The 18,602-nt window shown below is 48.1% G+C and overlaps 1 protein-coding gene across 1 annotated transcript; it reads right to left on the bottom strand.

The window, feature by feature from the left end:
* Positions 1 to 266: 266 nt before the first annotated feature.
* On the bottom strand, positions 267 to 13,640 carry GM2A (ganglioside GM2 activator). The gene is made up of 4 exons (XM_079918591.1): positions 13,376 to 13,640; positions 8,086 to 8,247; positions 2,477 to 2,659; positions 267 to 2,138 (listed from the first exon to the last, which is right to left on the bottom strand). The coding sequence occupies exons 1-4, from the start codon at positions 13,463 to 13,465 to the stop codon at positions 1,983 to 1,985; spliced, it is 591 nt and encodes a 196-aa protein (XP_079774717.1). The 5' UTR covers positions 13,466 to 13,640; the 3' UTR covers positions 267 to 1,982.
* Between the last annotated feature and the right edge of the window lie 4,962 nt (positions 13,641 to 18,602).

Raw genomic sequence — 18,602 nt, 5'->3', positions numbered from 1 at the left:
AAGCAGCTGCACAGCACAGGGAGATCAGCTCGGTGCTTTGTGACCACCTAGAGGGGTGGGATAGGGAGGGTGGGAGGGAGGGAGACGCAAGAGGGAAGAGATATGGGAACATATGTATAATTGATTCACTTTGTTATAAAGCAGAAACTAACACACCATTGTAAAGCAATTATACTCCAATAGAGATGTTTAAAAAAAAAAAAGAAAGAAATCCTGAAATGTGATCAATGAGAAAATATGCAGCCACAACAAAGGAAGAATTCTCCTCAAGTTAAAAAGATTTATTACAATTCTAGCCTTCATGTGAGCCCAGAACCCGGGGCTGGTCATGGGTGATTAAGTTGTCATGAGAGGACAGGACAGTGAACAAAGCCAGGCACGTGACATGAGTCCACCTCTCTTCGCTGGATCCCTGCTCCACAGAGTGGCTGCTGGCGGGTCCGCCTGTTCAGCCTCTGCCCCACTCACCCTGACAGTGCTCCAAGGCCAGGGCAGGCAGCCTCGTGACCCCTGAGCTCACAGCTCTGAGGCCGCCTCCACTCCCCCAGCACTGGAGGAGCATTCTAGGGTCAGGCACTATGGCTTTGACCCGATGGAGGGAGACACAGTGGTGGAGGAGTTGTCTCAAGGTTAAAAGGACAAGGCATGCATGTTCTTATATCCAAGGCCACGAACTGGCCACCCATGAGCCAACCAGATTTCCCCAGTGACAAGTCTGTTCGGCCCCTTCTGCCTGCTCAGTATTTAAAAAAATAATTCGTTGCCAATATTTAAAAATTGATTTCATATAAAAGTCTGGATTTCTGGCTTCTCGAGTGAAAAAGAAATTGAGAATATTTGGCAATGCTGGGCCATACTCTCCTGTGGTACTCACTAGCTATAGCTAGATAGCAGCTGTCCCTACAGACCAGATGTGCCCTTCCCAACTCACCCCACTCCCCACATCCCTGATTATACCCCCAGCTTGTGACTGGGCAGCAGCTGCCTCAGATCAGTTATGTTATACAAAGGAAAAAATGGAAGATGTGCCGGCAAACAACATGTTCCTCGTGGTCTCATCACGTACTGATGTCTTGCGCTTTGCCCTGCAGGTACCTGAGTTCACAGACTATCTTAAACACAGAGCATTCTCAGATATCTCTCCCATCACATGCCCTGCCTCTCCAGGATACACTGTGCCCCACTGTTAACTGGGCAAGTCTAGAAAAGAATACTAAATCATAGACGTTAATGGAGGAACAGACTGAGATCGACTCCTTCAGACCCTTCGTTGTAAGAGGGGGGTGGGAGTAAAATGAAAACTGTTAGTACTCTCACTCTGCTTTTAGGTCAGCGATGCACACAAGAAATCAATGAGAAAAATCATAAAGGTACTTCAGGAGACCAAGACTGGGTCAGCCTGAACGTGGGGTCACAAAACGTGTTAGCCCCCTTCCTTGACCATTTAGAAAATGAGTTGAGCTCTTAGAGAGAAAGCCATGGGGGTGAGGAGGAAAATGCAGTGGCCAGCCCAGTAGATGTCCTGGGCTGTCAAAAACCACCAGGCTCGGGGCTTTCCTGGTGGCGCAATGGTTGAGAGTCCGCCTGCCAATGCAGGGGACACGGGTTCGTGCCCCAGTCCGGGAAGATCCCACATGCAGAGCGGCTGGGCCCGTGAGCCATGGCCGCTGAGCCTGCGCGTCCGGAGCCTGTGCTCCGCAACGGGAGAGGCCACAACAGTGAGAGGCCTGTGTACCGCAAAACAAAAAAACAAAAAAACAAACAAAAAAAACCATGAGGCTCATTCTCCTTTAGGTTAGGGCTGCTGGCCCACACCTAAAAATTTTGTAGGTGGCATAAAATGACTTTCAGTGGGGGAGTGTCATCATTGTAGAAAGGGGCTTGAGAAAGGACAGAGAGTAGAATCTGGCCTTGGCCAACATAAGACAGAAGAAGAGGATGCCTTCCTACATCCCCTTCATTCTGCTGTGGCAGGTGCCACCTTATTTGCTCTTTAGGGAGGCGGAGATTTTGACACAGCCCAGATGCTCCCCGTTGATGCTTAGGGTGATCTTCGAGCGGTAGTTCCCACTGCTGAGCCAGCTGGGCAGCTCCAGTTCAGGCAGGAAGAAGTCAGACTTGGGAAGTGAGTAGGTACCCTGTGGGAAAGGCAGTGGACCACAGGTCAGTGAGAGCCTACAGATGGGACTCTCTCCTGGAGTGACCTCTAGGAATGCAGCTGCAAACCGCCCCTCCTCCCACCCTCCTAAGAGCCAGGTAGAGCACAGAATGTGACAGGAAAAGGACACCAGAGGTCAGATCGAGCTTCAGGTCTCCCATTCACAGTTGGATAAACCGAGGTCCCCAAAAGATAAGTGATTCAGGATAGATCATATCAGTTTACACCCACAGACATCCAGGTCTGCAAGAGAATGTCTCCAAACCCCATGTCTCTACTCTAGTCATGATGGGAATGCTCTCCCTTCCCTATACTTACTCGTTTGAAGGGACAGTGACAGGGAAGCCCATAGGTGTGCAGGGGTTCTGGGCAGGGATTCTCATCGGGAGTTAACACTTCAAGCACATTACAGAAGTTCTCGTAGGTGCAGCTGCCAAGTTGCTCCACACATGGGACTTTGACCCAAAAGCCAGCCACTTCCTTCTCCAGAGTTAGTACCACCTGGTGAGAGAGTTGGAGAAAGTGTAAAATTCCAAGGCAAACATACCAGTTCCTCCGCCTCTTTAAAAGGTCAGCCTTTTATTTTAACAGAGTCTTTAATTGGATGGGATCTGGGAGATATTCTGATCGAGAAATGACAGTATTGTGGCACATGCTCCAACACTATCCTTTCCTGTGCCCGTGGCTGACATTAATAATCAAATGTAACATTTTTCCCCCTGCACTGAACCACAGTCTTATAATTCTTTAGGGAGTCACTACCCATTGGTTGAAGTTGAAATGCACTTGTCATCTAACTGCTAATTGGCTAACTGTGGCACTGCTTCTAGACTTTCCTTCTCAGCCCAATCTTGGCTTCAGAACCTTTTCTTTCAGAGGACTTCAGGCAGCTACCACCAACTGATTGGAGTTGGTTACCAAGATGAAACCCATCTGCTATTCTTGGATCCTATTTTCTCTGTACAGCCATAGAAGACAGAACTGAAAACAATAGGAATTTACAGAGGGATCATTCTGGGATTGCTATTAGGAAGATCTTAACAATCATAGTGAAGTTACAACAGATGGAACTACCTGAAGAAGAGATGGGCTGCCTGGACCCTGTTGCGGAAGCTACAAAAGGACTCCTGCACCCAGAGAGAAGCTGGATGGGGAGACCTGTGAGTACTTCACACCTCTATGCTGCCACGATTCTGCTCCTGTTCTGGAGGTGGGGGCTGACCAGTTGTGCATGGCACGGGCTAAGCATTCACTAAGTATTAGCTGCCTGAGAGCCAAATGAGTGGTGCCTTAGGGACCATGATCGTATCCCCCCAAAGGTGTCAGGGAAGAGTGTCGGGAAAGGGCAGGAGGAAGTCTGATTCTCTGTGGGTGTAATGGCAGGAAACCACTCTCGGCTGTAACATCACAGCATTCTGTGAATCCCAGCCCCCAAGCTCACTTGATTCAGGGCTTTTGTTTCTAAGAGACAAATCCTGGATGGGCACTATTCCCCCTGAGCCTGCTGGGCTCAGACTGGCTCCCTGGGCTGTGGACTCAGTCTTCCAACTGCCCCAGGTGTCAGGATCCAGGTCCAGGAGGAAGGGATAAGTCCGCGCAGCCTGTATCCTGAGTGGACAAACTCAAATTTGCCTCATCCCACTCTGCTGACCCACATGTTATTCCCCACCCCGAGTCATGCACGGTCCCCTCCCAGCCCTCCTGTCTCCTCTCCTGCCAAGCCTGCTTCAACCCCTTTGCCTAGAAAGAGCTGAGGGCCTGGAGTAGAATGCTACTTCGGCCACTTCCTACTCTTGTGCCCTTGGGGAATTTCTTCTGTCTCCATTCCCTTATCTCCAAAATGGGATATTTTAAGAGTGTCTGCCTCTCTCACAAGGTCCCACTGAGTGAGACAATGCCTGTCAAACACTTAGCATAGTGCCTGAAATCCAAAAATTACTTCCTGCTGGACTTCTCCCCTCCACACCCCTCCTTGTTTTGCTAACACCCCAATGAAAATGGTTGAGCCAGTTCTGCCCTGAACAAGAAAGAACACCCAGCTGAGGGGACCAGCGGGGACCAAGTCCTGCCTGGGCTCCTCCCACCACACTGGAAGCCTGTGGGGCTGCATCCACCAGGAGCCAGGCCTCTCCCAGCCAGGACAAGCACAGCACAGGAGGTACTCAGCGGGGGCACCCCGAACTTAAGGCAACAGCCATGCCTGCCGTTTGGGAATTACAAACCATGGCTGATTTTCCAGTCCTTGTTCTCAGTCTACTTGTTCATAGGGCTCAGAAGAACAAGCAGGGGGAGTTCCCTGGGCGGTCCAGTGGTTAGGACTTGGTGCTTTCACTGCCATGGGCCCGAGTTCAATCCCTGGTTGGGGAACTAAGATCCCACAAGACGTGCGGCGTGGGCAAAAAAAAAAAAAAAAAAAAAAAAAAATTCAAGCAAAGCTGAGTAATAAAGGACCATCAATCCCTCTACTCCAAGACTACCTTAGCACCTCCACAGCTCAACCTAAATAAACCCCTGTGTCATGGGACCTGGTTCCACAAGACAGACAGAGGCACTGACGGGTAATGGAATCACGATCCCTGTACCCACCAGGGTGCTTGGGCAAGTCCCTTCCCCCCTCAGGCCTCTGCTCCTCCATCTTGACCATGGAGTATTTGGATCTCATGATCTTGAAGAGACCTACCAGTTCTGACATCCTAAGAGTCCAAGTTTCTTGCAAGTTGAAAACAATGACTTTTCTCTTGGCCTCTAGCTCAGGGCTAGGCACACAAGGCTCTAGATAAAGACCCACTGATAGGGGCTTCCTTGGTGGTGTAGTGGTTAAGAATCCACCTGCCAGTGCAGGGGACACGGGTTCGAGCCCTGGTCCAGGAAGATCCCACATGCCGTGGGGCAAATAAGCCTGTGCGCCACAACTACTGAGCCTGCGCTGTAGAGCCCACGAGCCACAACTACTGAGCCTGTATGCCACAACTATTGAAGCCCACGTTCCTAGAGCCTGTGCTCCACAACAAGAGAAGCCACTGCAATGAGAAGCACATGCACCGCAACGAAGAGTAGCCCCCGCTCGCCGTAACTAGAGAAAGCCCACACACAGCAACAAAGACCCAATGCAGCCAAAAATAAAATAAATTAATTAAAAAAAAAAAAAAAGACCCACTGTTGGCAACTGACTTGAAGGGGAGACATTTTGATGAGATCAGGGAAGGGGCAGTTATATCTCAATCACAGGGCTCAGGCAGGGGCATTGCAGGTACAGGACTTTAGAGGGGAAGAAAAAGGTAAACCATCAGGGCTGAAAGCTACATGTCTAAAAGCCTGAAATAAGTGTACATGCCAAATGTGGTAGCAATTTACGATTCCTGAGGATGGGGAAACCAAGGTCTCAGAGGCTGGAACTTGAGAGCTCAAAGAAGGGAGTTCTAAATTATGCCAAATCCTGTGGAACACATCAAAAGAAAAAGGCGTTCCTGGACAGACTCTAACCTTGCCCATGGCTCACAGAATCTGGCGAATCCAACTTCTAAAAATTGTAGCTGGCATCAAGTCCATCCAGGTTCCAAATGGGACTTTTTTTTCCTCTTAATTTTTTGTTATTTAATTTATTTATTTTTGGCTGCGTTGAGTCTTCATTGCTGCGCGTGGGCTTTCTCTAGTTGCGGCGAGCGGGGGCTACTCTTCGTTGCAGTGCCCGGGCTTCTCACTGCGGTGGCTTCTCTTGTTGCAGAGCTCGGGCTCCAGGGAAGCCCCAGATGGGACTTTTGATTGAAGAAATTTCACTTCAACAAGGTCAGAAGAGGAGGAGGTTTCTCTCTTGCCACTAACAGGTGCGTGGCCTGGACCAGTCACTCCTCTCTGGGCCCCAGTAACAAGGAGAGAAGCCATTAACCTTAAGAGCCCTTCAGGCTCATACAGTGCTTGCATCCTAGCAGCTCTCCTGGGGGGCGGGGTTCTTTGCTGTCAAGGGGAAAGTCCTGGCATACTCCCCTGCTAAAACTCCAAGCACTAATTCCACCTCCCTGCCAGAAAGAGCTCAGGAATAGGAAACATTAGACAGATAAGGACACCAGCCTTGAATGCTGACCTGGGGCAAGTTGCATCCTTCTCTGAGCTTCAGTGTCCCTTATCTGTAAAAGGAGACTCATCATCTTTTCTCCTACCCAAGTGGTGAGAGGCTTTCATTTAATAGCTAGTATGCACATACCCTAAAGAGATAAAGGAACCAAATCAAAACTATATACATAAGAGAAATGCAGGAGGAAAGGAAGGGGCAGTGGGAATCTGAGTCCAGTTTTAAAAAGCTCAACGGCCCAAATTTAGGACAGGTAATAAAGTACAGACTGACGATGGTTCAACTTAACAATTTTTCAACTTTACGATGGTACAGAAGCAATACACATTCAGTAGAAACTGTACTTCCTGTTATGAACTGTGATCATTTTCAGGGCTAGCAATATGCAGTTCCATTCTCTCTGGTGATGCTGGGCAGTGACAGGAAGCCACAGCTCGCAATCAGCCATGCGATCACGAGGGTAAACAACTTAAACCGTCCTGTACCCAGACAACCATTCTGGTTTTCACTTTCAGTACAGTATTCAATATTCAACACCTTATCATAAAATAGGCTTTGTGTTAAATGATTCTGCCCAACTGTAGGCTAATGTACATGTTTTGAGAGTGGTTCAGGTAGGTGAGGCTAAGCTGTGATGTGTCGTAGGTTAGGTGTATTAAATGCATTTTCGACTTAACGAGATTTTTCAACTTATGCTAGGTTCACTGGGACGTAAGTTGAGGAAGATCTATAATAGAAGATGGGTGGGGGGGAACCCATCTTAATGGCCTACAAAGAAGCCAGAAAAAGGCTGGGGGAAGAAAAACGAGTTTACCAGCTTTTTCCTTCCAAGTCAGTTGTACTGCATCAGTGTTCCTGGAAACTGATTTGCATGGCAGTGGCAGAAGAGCAAGCATGATGGCCAGCTCGCTAAAGAGCTCTTTGCTCCAGACTCAGTGGAGGTAGTGTAGAAATGTGACCCTGGTAGAAAATCACTTTAAGAACAGCGAAAGAAAATGCAGTGACCTAGCCTGGAGAAGACTCGGGAAGAGATGCTGGGCAAAGCAAAGCCTGAGAGCTGTTTGCACGTACAGGACTCTGTCTGGGTCAAAGAAGCCACAGGAAGAGATTGATACTAACGGAAATATTAACAAGGGCTAACATGTACCGAGCTGGTCTTGTGTGCCAGGCCCTGTGCAAGGAACTATCCATGTTATTAACTCAGTAATCGCTCAGAGAAATGTATGAGGTAGGGGCTGTGATTAACCAAGTCAAAGGGTAGTTTCAGGTACACAGATTCCAAATCAGAAATCCTTTTAAAGAGTCAAAAGGAAACTGGTGCCAGAAGAGATCTGCACCAGGACAGGCTGAAGGCATACAAGAATACAGTGTATGTCACAACTACTAAGCCCACATGTTCCGGAGCCCGCGTGCCACAACTAGAGAGAAGCCCCGTGCCCTGCAATGAAGAGCCCGCATGCCGCAACTAAGACCTGATGCAGCCAAATAAACAAATAAATATTAAAAAAATAATAATATGGTATAAAGGTAGCAATGCAAACCAGTGAGGAAAGGACTACAATATATGGAGTTGCAGTGGATACACAGAAAGTTTCTATTGTTCTGTATGAAAACATGCAAATATCCACCCCCAAAGCAGGCAACAGGCATGAATGAACTGGTTATTCCTAAACAAAAACACAAAAGGCAAATAAACTTATGAAAGGACATTTAACAAATCTATGCTTCTTTTGCTGCTCTGGGATTCCAGGATTCCAAAATTATTCAGTTCCCTGAGCATACATGCCTCAGGCCCTCCCTCTGGCCCATAGCACCTTCCCTCCAGCACCTCCCTGAACCTGCCCACCCCTGGGCTCACCTTCAGAGGATCTTTGAGGTACGCAGTGGTCCTGACCTCAGCACTGACGGTCATGTTCCCAGGAATGACAATGGGGTCAGGTTCCACAGTCAGGCTGTTGATCACCACAGGGTCCTTCCCCTCATCGCAGTTATCCCAGGAAAAGCTACTGAGCTGGGAGAGCTAAGTACAATAAGGCAGCAAGAAAAGAAGAGAAAAGAAAAGTTGACAAAAGGAACTGTCACAGGTTAGAAGGATTAACAGAGCAGTTTACTGACAGTGTGCCCATCGGCGAGGTACCTGCCCTCTATGAGCTTCATCTGCAACTCCACATCTGTAAACCCGGAATAACATCGGTCCTACCCATTCCATAGGCAGGACTAAACTAAAAGACAATCTCCTAAAAGTGTGCCGTGAACTATAGAGCACAGAATCACAGACCTTGAACTTCAAAATAGGAGACTAACCATATCCACCTTTGGTAGATACCTTCTCTGATCTCTCACCTCCCTGCTCTCCACTCCTCTCCAGCTAGTCTTGGCATCTCCTTAGAGGGAGGCTTTTGGAGGATTCGGCTTTGCAGCCCATGCCCAGAACCTTATTCACGTCACAGCCCAGGCCCAATCCAGGGCCAGGAACAATAGGGAACACAAAACACAGTGGGAAACATAACAACATCTAACACCCTACCCTCAAGGAGGCACAATTAGCCCAGGGAGGGACTAGGACACACCTGAAAAGATCCCCAGTGGGCCCTCTGTTGATGAACAATCCCTAGTGAACAAACTTGCACAATCCTAACCAGTGCTTTCTTTTTTTTTTTTTTTTTTTTTTTTTGCGGTATGCAGGCCTCTCACTGTTGTGGCCTCTCCCGTTGCGGAGCACAGGCTCCGGACGCGCAGGCTCAGCGGCCATGGCTCACGGGCCCAGCCGCTCCACGGCATGTGGGATCTTCCCAGACCGGGGCACGAACCCGTGTCCCCTGCATCGGCAGGCAGACTCTCAACCACTGCACCACCAGGGAAGCCCTAACCAGTGCTTTCTTAACTCCCATTGCGCATGCCCTGCCCTGTCCCACACCCCACGTCCTTCCCCTCCCCTCTGCTGAGCCATATCTCCTCCTCTTCCTCCACATCCCCCAAGAGGTCTCCTGATTCCTCATTCCACCATCGCGTCCAACTACACATGACCACTGACTCCCCACTCCCACAGAACCCTGTCTATGATCTTTAACACTTCCTATACCATGCAGACTCTGCCCACCCACTCACACCTTTCCCAGCCCCCTGAAGGCCATCTGCGAGAGACTTTCAGCATTCCCACCACGCACATCCCATCTTAGAAGGAAAACCTGCCAGTACCACGTCCCCAAGTTGACCCCCGTCATCAACACAGCCACGGGTAGGTGGGCCAAAAGAGAATACTTAACCCAGGCCAGGCGGACAGATTCTCTCTGCCTCCAATTTGGGAAGTGAGACAGAGGCAAAATCATTCAGAGGACTTTGGGCTTTGAGCCGTCATGGGGTCATAAGCTTTAAGTCAGAGCCAGAACACCCAGACTCATGACCAAGCCAAAGGGACAAGAACTAAGGGCTCTGCTGGTCTGTGGAAAAGAGAACAGAGTCGCCCCCTGCCTCCGGCCCCCTATCTAAATAGGCAGTGAGGGGGGACAGCCAGGGGCATGGTTTTAGACTAAGATATAGGTAAATCAAGGCTTTAGTTGGCAGACATGGCTTGAAATCATAGCTCGACCCCCATGTCATGTGACTCTACAGGCCAGTTTCCCCTTTGGAGCTGCAACTTCCACATCTTTTAAGTGCAGTCATTTCTGCTTTCCTCCCAGATCTGTTGCGAGGGTGAGAGCATGTACGTAAAGCTCATAACACAATGCCAGGCACAAAGCATGAGCTGGCTCCCTAAATGATAGCCATTAGACATCCCAGCCGCCACTTCCTGCCATTAGTTCCACGAGATTACCTGGAATAAACTTCCCTTTACTTGAGCTTCTTGAAATGGGCTTCTGTCCCTTGGAATGAAGCATTGGGCCATGACTAAGAAAGGCCTGATTCATCCCTGCATTGCCCACAGCCCCTTAGACAGGGTAGGTACCAACAAATGTTTCCTTCAACATTCATTGCGCAGATATTTATGAAACAGTGATCACAGGACCGGGGCCAAGGGCTGTTCACAGAGGTAAACAATTAGAAATGTGCCTGCCCTTCGGTGAGGGGCTTACAGTCCAATGTAAATAACTATTACCCACTATGATCTCTGGGTGCCATAAAAGAAACAAACAGAGGGTCGTGTTGAGAGTAACAAGACTCACTTAAATAGGGTGATGAGGAAGTTATAATCCTGCAGGATGAGGAGTCAGCCACACAAGTACTGAAGGAATGTCCAGGCAGAGGGAACATGGGCAAAGGCCCCGCACTGGGAAGATGCTCAGCTGCTCTGGGCCCTGCAAGGCCGGTGGGCTAGATGTAGTGGATGAGGCACCCAAGTAAGCTTAGAGGGGTGGCAGGGTCATTTAATTCCTGCCAGACCTCATAGGTCATCCTCAGGAGGCTGGATTTCCTATAAGTGCAATGGAACGCCATTGCAGGAGAGGGCCACGCTCTGGTTCATGGTTGAGAATGGACTGCAGAGGGTTAAGTTTAGAACACGGGAGATCAATTAGAAGGCCACTATCAAATGAAAGCATGCCTGGGATTAAGAGTTGGGCTGGAGGGTGGGTAGGAGGACTAGCCATCTTCTAGAGCTGCTTTCACAAATTCCAAGGCAGCCTGATTCACAGCGAGGATTGATTCCAGGCTGGAGGAAGTGTCCAGAGTACCCCGCTCCTCCCGCCCTCAGGCTCTGGGGAGACTTAACAAGGTGGTTTCTCGATGGCTGACTAGAGGCTTCTGTCGCAGTGAATTCTGCAGCTGAGTCCAGTCTCATCCGGAAAAGGAAGCATGATGGGTTAGCAATGCCCACTAAGGGCAGGCCTGGCACCAGATATCTGTCATCCCAGCCTAGGCTAACATGTGGGAAGAGGCAACGTATAGCAGAGGGCAAAGGCACAGCTGTGGAGGCAGAAATATGCGTCCAAATCACAGACCTGGATTAAAACCACACCTCAGCCGCTCTCACTAGCTGAGAACATGCGTCAGTTGACCCCTCTTGAGGCTCAATTTCCTCATATATTAAATGGGCATAACTATATCTTCTCACAGGGCTACTGTAAGAGTGAGAAGTTTGTATACAGAAAGTACAGGTCACAGCTCCTCAACACTGTCACGGCCATGAAAACACAAGTCTGAGAAACTGTCACAGACCAGAGGAGACTGGGGAGACAGGACAACGCATGCAATGTGGTGCCCGAGACTGGATCCTGGAACAGAAAGAGGATGTTAATGGGAAAACTGGTAGAATTCAAATAAAGTCTAGAGTTTAGCTAGTGGTCATGTACCTAAGCTGGTTTCTCAGTCTTGACAAATGTACCATGGTAATACAAAATGTTAACATTAGGGGAAACCGAGTGAGGAGTGTGTGGGAACTCTGTACTGTCTTTGCAACTTTTCTGTAAGTCTAAAATTACTCCCCTAAAAAGGTTTATTAGGGAAATAAAGAGCAAAGCACCTGGCTCAACACATAGCACACAGTATGTGCACAATAAATGACATTAGACAGTTATCAGAGAGTCTATTAGACAGTTATCAGAGAGTCTATTAGACAGTTATCAGAGAGTCTATTAAGTACCTATTTTGCACCCAGCCTGGGGCTACACATTGTCCCCTTTTATCTAAGGATCACCACAGCCCAGGGGCATGAGACTGGGTTAATGCTTTTGGAGGAACTGGAACTCCCCTTTTCCTGATGCTCAAACACTATCACCCCACAGCCTTCATGTGGCCCAGGGTTTCAGGGTAAGGTTCCGCATCACATGAGCCCAGAGAAGACGCGGTGATAGCAGATAAGAATGGAAAGTGCCCCTTGCTGTGTAACCTCAGATGAGTCCCCCATCCTCTATGGGGCTGGGTAAGGTGGGTGAACTCCCTGATGTCTCATGGCCTCTCTAAAACTGTCAATGTAAGACCCTCTGGTCTGGGACGGCATCCAGAGCCAAGACGTGTAGGAGAGCGGGGATGTAGGACTGGTTCCAGACTTAGCCACACCACCTCATAGTGGTCAGACCTGGAGCCAAGAGGAACATTCTCAACCTACACTCAGGGACTAACTGTGAACCCTCCGGGCCAATAAGGCCAAGAGTTCTTTGCTCCTCCATTCAATAGGCAAAATAGACTCCTTGCCCCTGGGGCAGGGTGAGGCCGAGCCCACTGGCTTCTGTCACTTTATGAGTTTAAGATATAAGAGCTTTTCCATCCACGGAAGCATTTCCCTTCACCCACAACCATCAAAGAAAGGCAGGTTGGCACTATCCAGCCCATTGTACAGATAAGGAGACCAAGGCTTAAGGAACCCAAATGCCACTCCCATGGATTAGAGACAAAGGAGGAATCAGAAGCCAAGCCTCCTAGTCCTATCCCACTTTCCCTCACACCGCCCTGTTCCTGGCTCTGACAAATATTTCCAAGGAGGTTGGCAGGAGGGGACCTAGGCTGGGCCTCTCTCTTTGACTGCTGCCAGAGATACCAAGTGTCTAGCCCCCAGGTATGCAGCAAAGAGGAACTAGGCTTCTCTACTTCTCAGCATGACAGAACTTCCCCTTTCCCAGGGTCTGGAGCACAGGGTGCGTGAGAAGATAAGGGAGAAGCTTGTAGGCTGTTGCCTCTGCATGCCTCACACCCAAGAGCAGGGCTGCACCTTTGTCGCCAGAGGAGCAAGTATGGACCTTCTGGCCTGAAAAGCCTCTCAAACCCACCCACCCACGAGGAGGAGCAGCGCCTCAGAGCAGTACAGAGGGGAGGGAAAAGGTTCCAGGCATTTTCATGGCGGAAAAGAGAGGGCACGTAAACGGGGCTCCGTCTCTGGGCCTGGGATTAGAGCCTTGGTCTTGCAGTTCCGTAAAATTTCACTCAGACGTTTGGAAAGAGGACAGGAGTACAGACGGGACTGAGATTAACCCTTCCAAAACAGTCTGGAGCAGAGCAAAGCCTTACAGCCCACCCCTCTGTACAGATGGGGAAACTGAAACCCGCAGAGAGCAAAGGACCCACTCAGAATCCCACAGTTAGTGACTTTGGGAGGCTCTGCTGAAAAGAAGTAATTCTAGAGACCGGAAAGGCCACCCCCATATCCCACCCCAGCCCGCACATCCCGAGCTGGGCTGGGATGCTGGAAGCAGCCTCCTAAAGGATAGGATGCTCACCCGGTTCGAGAAGACGCGTGCAGCAGCCGCTGGGCCGGCGAGAAGCAAGCCTAGGGAGATGAGGAGAGGAGCCTGCATCAGAGGGTTCATCGCAAAGGGTGAGTCCTCACCGGGTTAACTACAAGGTTCGTGGAGGCGACGACGCCTTTAAATGCCTGCCTGTATTGGTTATGCAAAGCTGTGCATTGCTAGGCAAAGCTGAATGCGGCCACTTCCCCGTGCGTCCCGTCCCCTCCGGATCTGAGATTTCGGGGCCGGGGATTGGACAGAGCTCTCCCGGATCCGCCCCCCAAAGGTTCCTCCTTTAGCCCCGCACTTCGCCCGTGGGCGACAGGCCCCGCCTTCAGTGGCGAAGGCAGAGCCTGAGGAGAAAAGGGGCGGGTTGAGTACGGGGCGGCGCGGGGCCGGAGCGCGAGGGAGGGGCGGGGCTGTTGTTTATGAACTCACGCTGTGAACCGTCGCTGCTGGAAGGGCCGTCATGTTTTCGTTCGCCCAAGTCCTTCTTGACAAAAATATCATGCTCCCTGTCGATACTACGCTTCCCCTTAGCTGTGTTACAAATCACTGTGTCTTTTAAATAATTATTTTAATGATAATGATAATTTTTAGTAAGTGCTTTAATGCATGCCAAGCGCTGTTAAGCACTTAACGAGGGAATCCATTTTTTTGCTCCACTTTACCACTGAGGAAACATACATGATAAAGCAGGTTAGCTTTGCCAAGGTCACACAGCTAAGAAGAGATAGAGCAAGGATTCTGCTTATATATACCTCATCAGCCAAGATTTCCCTAAGCTACTACACTTCGTAGTTGAGGTTTAATTTTCTTAAAAGCAATAGGGACCCTATTCCTGCCAAATTACCATTAGATTGTAAACCCCACAAGGGGTGGAACCATGACTTCTGGTCACTAGTAATGTGACACATAATAGGCAATCTTTGTTGAGTAAATGAACGCATCAATAGAATTTAAAACAACCTAATCATCTTTTAAAAGAAATTTTTAATTTTGGAATTAATTTTAGATTACAGAAAAGTTGCAAAAATAGTGCAAAACTCTCTCCTAGTTTCCCCATTGTTAACATTAAGATATAAGGGTATTTTTTTATAAAAACTAGGAACCAGCATTGATGTATTAACTAAGCTCTAGACTTCACCTGATCTTTTAATATGCTTTTCTAATTGTACACCTTCCTCCCATTCTGATAATCCCTTCCCTCTCTCATCTAGCACAACCTCTTCATTATACACAAGTGCAATTTCAGGCCCCCTGAGTGAGAGGACTTGTCCAATGTCACATAGCAGAAGCAAAACTAGAACTCACTTCTCCTGAGGCTGTTCCCTCAGAGGTATAAGTGGTGTCAAACTAATGAAAGGGTTCATGCAATCAAGCACACATCTCGGTAGAAGGTTGCTGCTAGTCACAAAGAACAGATATCTTAGTCAATGGTTTTAGTGCTTTTCTAATTACAGGAAGATGCAAGAATCAGGTTCATAAAAATTCTTCCTGAACATATCTAAATATGTAAGGCCTGTTCTGTCAGTTTTCCCAGAGCACAGAGTGTCTCATCCTAATCTCCTCCCTGAACCCCTTTCAGGCTGCACTGTAGGTAGAACTGGATGGTGGGCAACATTCTTTGTTTTACTCTTTACTTGCGGATTGCTTTTCTTGAATAGACCCTAGTTTTTGTGGAGGTGGGGTAGGGTTATAGGAATGGGGGCAGGGCCTTTATTTTGTCTGACTTGAATCTATAAATATTTTTTGAATGAGTGAATAGCTTAGTACTGGGAGGTAGTTTGTTGCTGTTATTATTATTATTATTAATCCTTGTTTTGCAAATGAGGAAACTGAGCCCAGAGAGGTTAAGGCCCCTGCTCAGGCTCTTACAAGACAAGCCTGGGTCTGCCTGACTGGAAGCAAGCACCCTGAACAAGCTACTGTCCTGTTCTTTCTTGCATCTTCCTTATGGTCTTGGTTTCCAGTCACTGTGTCTCTGGCTTTGCACAATCTCCTCCAAAGCCCTCCAGATGGAGATGTCAGGCACTCTAATTCCCAAGGGATGTGCCCCCTCATTGAGAGGTTCTCCTAAGTGGCCAGGAGATTTGACCTTTTACTGCCCAAGACCATTGACTTCTTGTGTGAAGGAGTGTGCCTGAGGCTGAGAGAATGGAGACTTCAGGAGCTGGGAGGAAATGATGTAGGGCTGCACCCCGAAGTCCTGCAGTCCTTGCAGTCGCCCAGCCATGAGACTGAAGAAAGAACCCAGAGGGAGTCAGGGGCAGAGGCATCAACTATTGGACAGGGAATCTTGCAAGTCAGAGGCAAATGTCCTGGAACGACCCCCCACTGTGTACGGATGGCAGCTGGCAGGGCACAGCTGCAATCTCCGCTACACAGGGGAGGAGGAGGCTATTAGTTACAGGGGGCATGACGTCAGAAGGGCTCCTTAGTTGCCAGGGGGACTGTTGGAGCCTCCCTCCCTCCCCGCCCAGCTCTTTGGGTTAGTAACCCTTGCAAGGGGGCCACTGTTTCCTGTTGATAACTGAACATACTGGAGCCGTTCTACTTCGAGGACTAGAAACATCATTAGCTGCGTGTCCAGCCGATCATGCAGGTAGTTGCTGATTAACCTTTCACCTTATACATATACACAATGGAATATTACTCAGCCATTAAAAAGAATGAAATAATACCATTTGCAGCAACAGGGATGACATGGAGATTGTCAGTCATACTGAATGAAGTTACGTCAGACAGAGAAAGAGAAATATCAAAGGATATGCGGAATCTAAAAAGAAATGATACAAATGAACTTATTTACCAAACAGAAACAGACTCACAGACTTAGGAAATGAACTTATTGTTACCAGTGGGGAAGGGTGAACAGAAGGGATAGTTAGGGAGTTTGGAATTGACAAAATAAAGGCCCTGCCCCCATTCCTATAACCCTACCCCACCTCCACAAAAACTAGGGTCTATTCAAGAGATGTGTGCTTGATTGCATGAACACTTTCACCAGAATTACACATATACTGACCTCTCCCCCAACTCCCTCCACCTCTTCAGAGCAGTTCCTCAGGACTGAGAGGCTGTCTCCTCGGCTACAGTCCTCAGTAAGTCCCCAAAGAAAACTGAAACTCACAACTCTCATTTTTGGGTTTGTTTGATTGGTTGTTTTTTTTTTCTTAGTTGACAAGACAAACAAGATACTATCCAAGAGTATTAATACCAAAAGACAAGAAATCAGGTTAAAGTAATACAAAGTGCAGGTGGTCAGCATTCTTGAGTCTAATAACTCTCAGACCATCTGGGAGAAATAGAAACATCTGGGAGAAGAGCCATTGTAAAATTTTAAATGGTCCAGACCATCAGGCCATCATTCTTAGCCAGGACTGCACACTGCACTTCTCTGCAGGGCGTTTACAATTCCCAATCGCCAGGCCATACTCCAGACCAACTACACCTAAATCTCTGGAGGTGGGACCCAAGGTTGGTTTTTTGTTTTTTTTTTAATCCCAGATGATTCAAATGTATGACCAAGGTTGACATAAAGCACCTGGCATACAATAGACGCACATGTACCTAAAAGTGGCAATTACGGGACTTCCCTGGTGTTCCAGTGGTTAAGACTCCACGCTTCCACTGCAAGGGGCGCGGGTTCGATCCCTGGTCAGGAACTAAGATTCTGCATGCTGCATGGTGCGGCCAAAAAAAAACCCAAACAAACAAAAGTGACAATTACTAAAATAAGACCATTATCCTTGAAGAACCCACATTCCAGGAGTGATGGGTTGCAACTTGAAAGTTGTTGCCACTCTAATGTTCATCATCATGGGCTTCCTGGAGGAGCAGCTGGGTCTGAGCCCTGGAATAACATGGCTCAAGATGACCTCCCAGCCTTGCTTGTGTGTGATTGGAGACCCAGTGTGAGCGTAAAGCCTGGTGTGGGAAGTGCCCTTGTTGCTGAACCCAAAGGTCACGCACCAGGCCAAACAAACTGAAACATTGGAGTGTGGAGCTGAGAAAGTTTTATTGCAGGGCCAAGCAAGGTGAAGAGGCAGCGCCTGCTCAAAAGACCAGAACCTCCCAGTGGTTTTCAGGGAATAGTTTTTAAAGGCAACATTTGGGTGCCGGCTGCAGGGTGCATGACTTTCTTCTGATTGGTTGGTAGTGAGGTCACAGGGTGGTGTCCCAGGAATCTCAACCATCAGCCTCCTGGCTCTGACCAGTCTGGGGTCTCAGCATGTCCTCACCACCCTCCATCTGGGTGGGAGCCTTAGTTCTTGCAGAACAACTCAAAGACATGTGTCAGAGTGTTGTGTCCATCCCCTGAGAAGCTAGGACTCTGTTTCATCGCTGACGTACTTTTTGTTGGCTACTTTTCCTTTGTTTTTGCACTCCCTCACTTCCCTGAATCTGCTTGAATCTGCTCTTTGGAACTCAGGGAAGGTCTAGGAGACTAAAACCCTTTTTCTACAAACAAGAAACGGGGGACATAGAAAGGTTGTTGTACCCGGGAGTGTCCCTCAGGGTCCTGCTCAATTTCAGATTTAGTGAGGAATGCTTACCACCTCAAATGCATGTGAAGACGTCACAGACGGCAACACAAGCCTCAAATATCATTTGTTTGTCTATGTAGTGTTTCTTAGAATTTTTACTTTTTTTTTTAATTGAAGTATAGTTGGTTTACAATATGTTAGTTTCTGATCCAGAAACTATATACATATAGTGATTCAGATGTATATACATATATATGTATGTATTCTTTTTCAGATTCTTTTCCATTATAGGTTATTACAAGACATTGAATATAGTTCCCTGTGCTATACAGTAGGACCTTGCTATTTACCTATTTTATAGATAGTAGTGTGTGTAGTTGGTTTTTACTTGGTTGTCAGTGTATAATAAAAGCAGGTGATTTCTCATTAAATTATGGACTTCCAGCTTTCCTGAAAAACTCAGAGAATCTGGAAACACTGACCTGCATTTCTACAGGGCAACAGTCTGTTGAAGCTGAGTTGTCACTGATGGGATTCTGCAGCCTCCAACAGCCCCTACAAGCTGTGCATCTCTCACTTTTGTTACTGCCTGGTCTCTGTGGGTTTCAATCCCAAATTTAGCCTGGACCTCTGGTTTTAAAATCTTAACTCTTTTTGTTATTAAAGGGTATTTTTTTTTTTTTTTTTTTTTTTTGCGGTACGCGGCCCTCTCACTAATGCGGCCTCTC

Source organism: Stenella coeruleoalba (assembly GCF_951394435.1).
Source record: "Stenella coeruleoalba genome assembly, chromosome: 3".
Classification (NCBI taxonomy): domain Eukaryota; kingdom Metazoa; phylum Chordata; class Mammalia; order Artiodactyla; family Delphinidae; genus Stenella; species Stenella coeruleoalba.
Note: the sequence above shows the minus strand (reverse complement) of the source record. Positions and strands in the feature narration are given on the sequence as shown.